Source organism: Penaeus monodon, chromosome 26 (genome assembly GCF_015228065.2).
Source record: "Penaeus monodon isolate SGIC_2016 chromosome 26, NSTDA_Pmon_1, whole genome shotgun sequence".
Lineage (NCBI taxonomy): Eukaryota > Metazoa > Arthropoda > Malacostraca > Decapoda > Penaeidae > Penaeus > Penaeus monodon.
The window spans coordinates 17,679,786-17,687,285 of NC_051411.1; the positions used below are offsets into that span (position 1 = coordinate 17,679,786).

The 7,500-nt window shown below is 37.3% G+C and overlaps 1 protein-coding gene across 1 annotated transcript in view; it reads right to left on the reverse strand.

The window, feature by feature from the left end:
* Positions 1 to 7,500, reverse strand: part of LOC119589961 (phospholipase DDHD2-like) — a 39,778-nt gene that overhangs the window by 2,012 nt on the left and 30,266 nt on the right. The window contains exons 9-12 of the mRNA XM_037938647.1: positions 7,491 to 7,500; positions 7,030 to 7,169; positions 5,847 to 5,998; positions 5,425 to 5,619 (exon numbers count right to left, since the gene is read on the reverse strand). The exon at positions 7,491 to 7,500 is cut by the window's right edge and continues 125 nt beyond it. Coding sequence (XP_037794575.1) covers positions 5,425 to 5,619; positions 5,847 to 5,998; positions 7,030 to 7,169; positions 7,491 to 7,500 — 497 coding nt within the window. The remainder of the gene's footprint in view (positions 1 to 5,424; positions 5,620 to 5,846; positions 5,999 to 7,029; positions 7,170 to 7,490) is intronic.

Here is a 7,500-nt window from a genome sequence, read left to right on the forward strand (position 1 = left end):
AGAGGATGAGGAAAAAATGAGACATGAATTATCTGGACCAAACTGTCAAAGAAGAACTTGAGAGGGCTGCCAGTTGAGAAACACACAAATCTGTGGCAAGAGCAACAAAAAATATTGCTTTGTAAAACACATCCACAGATGTATCTACAGAACACCGATGTAGAGACCATCAAGGAATAATATTATGAGTTGAAGTCACCTTTGGAAGAATGGTCTACGAGGCAATTCCGTGGATCTTTCAATCTTTTCTATTCCAAAGGTTTATTTTAGTGAATTTGTGATTGCTGTTACATGGCAAGAAATAGTAGGTGGTGCAAGCGACTGTGATTGAAATAAATAGGAAGCAAAGTGAATTAATATATTTGGAGATATAGACTTACATTTTGTTTCTCTGATTAATTTTTAAAATCTTAAATATACTGATTGATAATGTTGAATGGTAGAAGGTTGATGTCCTTTGACAAGGCCCTCTACTTTTAAGGCTGTACATAGAAACTCCACACATGTAGATGCAAGTATTCTGTGACATGGTCCATAAGAGTTTCCTGAAGCACCTTCCCTGACTGTGGTAGTGGATGAGGACACCAGTGCAGAAGATTCAGTCTCCATGGCTGTGCTTCCCAAAGAGGGGCAATCAATAATACTTTGCTTTTGTAAGATCTCCAGTGATTGATCACCCGAAGCATCAATGATGCTAGCAGAGGGGGAAAGAGGTATATTGACTGCCCTCTGTTTCAGTCCTCTAGAAAAGCATCTGGACCTTCTTCTACAGTCATCTCTGATCTTATCAAATATCTCAATTCTGTGACTGGAGGAAGACACAAAAAGACCAATTTGAGGATGACCGTACTTTTGTGTGAGCTTCAGAAACACTTCCTGATCAAGAGCCCACTCTACTGAGGATGTGGTCTGACGTAATAATGTATTTTTTCTCCCTTCTAGGTGAGACACAGTTAGATGAAGTCGACATTGCTTCACAGTATGAAAAAGAATCTCTGATGCTTTAAGGAAAGTCTTTATGCAAGGAGCCTTGTCTGTTTATACAATAAACAGTTGCAACACTGTCTGACAGAACTTGAATTGACATATCTAGGAAAGAGTTTTCCAGATGCAGTGCCTTGACAACCACTTGTAGTTCCCATACATTTATATGCCTTCATCTCAGATTTTCTCCAAAATCCTGATCCTTGGTGACCTCTTGATGACTGGTAGCCCATCCCGAATCTGATGATCTGTTGTTAGAATTAAAGGAGTTTTGGGAAACCATGGAGAGACAACATTAGATTTTCCTCCTCAGCCATCAATGTAAATGGGTGCAGATGTAACGAGGAAAAAGTACCATCCTGTCTCAATTGTCTGAAATGAACACTGCACATCCTTTGAGACACCATAGATAAATTCTCCCAAAAGAAATTATTTCTGCTGCATGATATAATGACCCCAGAAGACTCCCACTCTTAACGGGATATGTTAAGTGACAAAAGATTTCAGGACAATTTTTTCCTGCACTTTTTCTGGTTGATTGAACTCAGGGTGAATTTTCCTTGTTTTGTGTCCCATTGGAGCCCAGCCACTGTAGTGACATAGTCTTCTCCCCTACTGACACTCCTAGGTTTGGTCTGAATCGAGGGTGTATAGGAATATGCCAATAAGCATCTTTTAAGTTGAGTGAAGCAAGATGTACCCCTTATTGTAGTGTCAGACATACTTGAGCCACAGACACCAACTGAAACCAGTATGGTTGAATATACTTGTTCAATTGACTTGCATCGAGGACGAGTCTTGCCTCTGAAGAATCCTTCTGTGGTATTTCGAATAATCGGTTTAGAAATACCTGTTTTCTTGTCTCCTACATTACTGAATAGGCTAGTAACTTGCTGATTCTGTCTGATATTGAAGCTGAAGATTTCTGAGGGCAGGGAAACCACAAAGGAGGAGGGCAACTCTTTTTTCAGTGCCACTGAAGGCCAAAGTAAACAACCCGTTCACTCTTGTCAACCTGGGAGTCAGTCCAACTTGAGTGTGTCAGTTTTTTCCTGGGCGAAAAAAAATTCCGGGAATTATCTAGGAGAACACTTCCAATTATTGTATTATTTTGAAAATGCGAAGCTGTTGATTTAGGAGCTGCACCTTTCAGACTTTCAGAGTGATCTATAAATTTATGGGAAGATCCTGTTGTATAACTGGATTGATGAAGTCAAGGAGTGCTTAGGAGAATTAGACCTTAACTTAACTTCCACAGGTTGTTTAATCTCTTTAATCTCTACAAGTAGCCGATGAAAAGATCTGTTACTGTGAAGAGATCCGATTTAATTTTCATCAGATTCTTAGGAATGGTGCTCTCATGCAGTTCTAATCTTTTTACCACTACTTCTAGATGTGACTATACAAGTGGAATACTTAAAGTTGCAAGATTGGACATTACTTCTGATGCCGTCTTAAGAATTAACCCAGGATCAAAACCAGGATTCTGGTAAGTTGCTTTTGCTGAGAGTAATAGAAGTTTAGCAAATACTGACATTATAGATAAAGTATTCTATTACTGTCGAGCAGTGAAGCAGGTAGCATGATCTGCCAACAAGAATCTGTTGTCTGGCATTCTTAGTCAAGGAGAAAAATCCTCCTTGCCAATTTTTGAAATAGAAATAAACTGAGAAAGTATCATTTGTTCAGAATCCATAGGCCACTGTAGACCACACACAGGTGACACAGGTCCTGCAGATGAACTAGGTTTAGCAGCATATCTGAGAGTAGCATGAACAAACTACCCATTCTGTAAATCCTCCACAACTATTAAAGGTGATATATGAGGAGTCAGAATGTGAAGTACTACGTGCCGAGGCTGGGCTGGCTTTAAACGGACTAATGGAGATTCAGCTGTTGGTGCTACTAATGAAGCAATGGCTAACAATGCCAGTTCCAGATGAAGTACGCCAAAAAGATGAAACTTCTGACTATACTTTCTTTGGTTGTCATTCTATTCCCAGGTTCTCGAAGGTTCTGACTTTCACATAGTCAATAAGAACGAGATCTTCCTTACCTCCTCTTATAATATTATCATAAACAACTAATTCCCCAACATTATTTTGCTCTACTTGCCAATGTGCTGGAATTTTCATCCAACCTCCACTTGGATGTCAAAGGGGCTCTTCTGCAAAATGGTTAATTTCTAGTATTGTATCATGTTTGTCCAAAGGAGAGGTCAAATTGTTCTTGTTGTTATAAGATGTCTGAATAGATGAGCTATAGTCAGATTCAATATTTTGACCTCTTATCCTCATGCCTCGGTGGTTGTGAAAGAGAAGATAGAATTCTTTTTTGAGGAGGCGAGTAATTGAAGGAATGATCGGTCAAAGACTTTTCACTTGTTAATGACAAGGAACTTCCTGCAATTGAAAACAATCTTTGTGATGATTTTGGAAATGAGTGACAGGATAAATGCTTTGGACTTTCATGTAACTTAGGTGAAAGTTCAATCATTTTAGCTAGTAACTCAATTAATCTTGTTTGCCTTTTGCCCTGAGATGACTGCTACTCATGATGAGAAAGTGCCTCTGTAGGCGATTTACAAGAAGCTTGGGACAGAACTGGAAGATTGATGTGAGGCTGAAGCCATGAAAAGTTTATAAAGTTCTAAAGATGCCAGAGGATCTGTACTATCTGCAACCATTTTTGAATGTTTATTATTATTGAGGATCAAAGCAGCCCAAAGAAGCACAGGGGGCATGTTTAGGGCAATGATTGTGCGCTAGAGATCTGATCTTTTCCCTGCAGGATCCTACACTGCAGATTAAAGTACACATGCTCTGAGGAGCAATAGTTTTAGTGTTTGAAGTAGATGCCATCTGTAAAAACAGATAAGCATTCTTTTAAAATTTTGAAATTTCCATATCCCTTACTTTTTATTATATAATTTATTTTAATTCTTTATTTTAGGAAGAAAAATATGTTGTATGTATATGTGCATATATTATTTAATGGATAGTGGTATTATACTATCAGCACGCACGTACAGACACAAAAAATTTATATGAGTGAAGTCTTTCTTTTTTGAGGAGATTATGGGTCCTTAAATTAGTTTAAAAAAAAAAAAAAAAAAAAAAAAAAAAAAAAAAAAAAAAAAAAAAAAAAAAAAAAAAAAAAAAAAAAAAAAAACAACATGTGTCTCACTGCCTGGAAATGGTCATGGGCCTGTTACATAAGTAAGGGCACGCTGCCAACCATTTGGCCTTGGAAGAAAGCGGTACTGTGTGTGTGCTGACGAACCATATGCACCTACATAAGGCATGCCATGAACCATTTGGCTTTGGAAGAAAATGATGTTGTACAGCATGCTAGTTTCACTACTGCACGCATGCTGACTAACCATATGAGACTGAGGATGGAGTGCATGAGGTATTCAATGCACAATCAATGTGCATAAAATAAAGAACTAAAAAGATTGTCATTCCAGCCAAGTTTTGGTTTGGCCATATAACACTGTCTTATGCCTTTGCAAAACACACGCTTAACACAGCACTTTTCACTTCACTTTTAACAACACAAAATCAACCAAGAGACGGAAGGTACATATGTATGATGTTATCAATCTTTGATGTGTAGCAAACACAGTGAAATGAAATTTTTTTACTGAATACTAATTTTTTCAGAAAGTTGTAGCAAGCGGTTTTAAGGAATCTGAGGTCAGCGAGCTGGTGAGTCATGTGTGTGAGAACTGTGGGCTTGGGGTAATGGGCATTTTCAGCAATTGATGGTTGGGGCTTATTATCCTGTTTCTATTTCTGGTGGGCCACTGTTTATTTTAATAACAATGACTTAACTCAGTTGGGAAGTACCGATTATGCTTTTAGTGCAGCCAACACAGGATCTTGACACCAGACTGGAGAGACAGAAAATAATGTGATACTGAAAAACTGATACCCTATATAACATTATGAAATTTCAAAGCATGAAATACTATTAGGAATATACTAAATTCTCCTTCATTCTATCTCCACTATTTAGCATGATATAAGAGGCCTAGTAAACATTACAATGTTAAACAAACTAAAAGAGAGAAAAGCAATATATAACTGATTCCTTATGATGAACTAAAGTGCTCTGATAATTCACAAATAATATATTTCCACCAAATCACTGGTCAGCTTAGCCAATATCTACTATTAGGGCATCTTTCCATAAACTTTACACCCACACTGACATCATGGCAATAAGCCAGTTTCCTGTGGTCAGAACTTTGTAACAGTTAAGCCATGATATCAGTTTGGAGGGGTCAGTGGCCCAAGAAAACTTCAATGAAATTTCTCAATAGTTTTTGTTCTTTTTAAGATATTGGAACTGCAACTCCCTCACTATCCATTGTGAATTCTGAAATCCCAATTTTGAGGTACTCACATTAAAAGGGTTAAAAATAAGGGATCTTACCTAAATGCATTCTCTTTCTTCCCTTATGATGGGGTATCAAGACAGGTCGTAGATCTGTGAGACTAGGATCTATAAGAGTCTCAAGGCGGTATGCCACAGGGTCAAATGGGTGGAATATGTTGAAGACTCGCTTGCAAGTGGGTAGCTCAAAATCCACACCTATTGTGTCTATGCCTCGAACTGTGATGAACATACCTGAAATATAGGGAAACAGCAAAGGGACATAAGTATATGTATAACTTTCACTTTTATATAAAGCCTCTTGCTAAACTGGAATTGCTTATATTTCCCTTTCCTGTCACAGACTGTGGAACAGTCTGTGACAAGACAATTGTGATAATTTAGATTTCTAAATTGATAAGGTGGTTTCCAAAGGACAGCTCATCATTACCCAAAAATCATCAAAAATCAATCTGGCTTACCAATGGGAGATCCCATAAGGAAGAAAGCATCTGGTTTGAATGAGATCTGAGGGTATGTGATAGATGGTTGACCTGTTCCCTGGCCACCCATGACATAGTTCACTGGGGATGTAACCGAGTCCATCCGGTCCCTGAACAAATGCTGTGGTTTCCTGAGAAGAGTCAAAAAGTTAGAAAAAGAATATCAACCAATGTAATATGAATAAGGGTTTCAGTAATGATATAATGTGGAACTAGTAGTGCAAAATATTATACAATAAAATGGTAAGGTCAAATTTTAGCATTGGATGACAGGAGGGTGGAAAGCCAAATATTATCATATGACATAACGCAAGTAGCGCACTATCATTGATTGTATGATGTCACAGTCTATTATCATAAATGTACTCCACTAACTACCATCAACATCTCTTTAACTGATCTGTGTTCAATGGCAAAAAATGTTTTGGCGAATATCTGTGCCTGCTGCCAGGAATTTTCTGACACTGGTCTAAGCTAATACATCTACGTTAAGAGTTGTTGATGTAATACCTTTTCATTAATACACAAATTTTCACCTAAAATGACATCCATAAGGTTAAGATTTCATTTAATTTAGCCATCCCAATAGAACAGACTTCCATCTTTCAACAGATTTTAAAAATTAGTTAATCAAAGAAAATCGAACATTGGGGATAGCTCTCTGTATAAAACATAATTCAAAAGTGCAAGTGCTTTTAGGACACAAAACTGGATAGTACTGGGTATGGGGAATACCTGGTACTGTAAGTGGTTTTTAAGAAGAGCTCAATCCTAATAAAAGACCAACACATAAATGAGTATTGCAGAAGGTTGCCATTCTGTAATATTGCACTACTTCCATGGAGCTTTAAACTTACCAGATATAGCTATTTCACTGTTCTCTAAATTATTCTCACAACAGAATTTGGGAATTCTAACATCAATTTAAGGTTTCACATTTGACGGGGACTGCTACATAAACTTGATGTTATCATCTTTGAGATAAAAATGAAAAGAAAATGATAATGATGGTGATCAACACCATTATTTTCATTATCAAAATAAGGATATATATAAAAAAATAATAAGAGTTATAACAGCAACAACAACAACAAAAGAATACCAGATCCTTACCACTGCTGGTGAAGGTTCAGTGTTTGGTGAATCTTCAGCATTTGGAGACTGATGCATAAGGAGGTCAAACAAAATGACAGAACCAAGGGAATGCCCACCCAGAGAGACGGGCCCACTGAAGGATGGATTGCGCTCACAGAACAATGTATATAAGCGGTTTAACTCAGATGCCACAGTATCTACAATATGCTGAAAAGACATGAGATATATAGAAAGGAAAAAAAATGAATTTTCAAAAAGATATTATTGTGATAGTAAGAGTTGATACCTTAGGTATGTTTGCTTTCCAGACCAAATCTCTAGTAAATTAAATACTTCCCAGCGACCCAACATTCTATAAAACCACAAGTCTGATATGTCTCACCAATGATACTTCACTTTACATCACTACCTTATATAAAAAACGCCATTACAAGAATTCCTATTCCTGGTTTTATCAACAGGATAAACATTTAAGTATTAAAGTTGGTTTCTATTTTCCTGTATCATTACCAGTACCCACTTGCTTACCTGGCAGTAG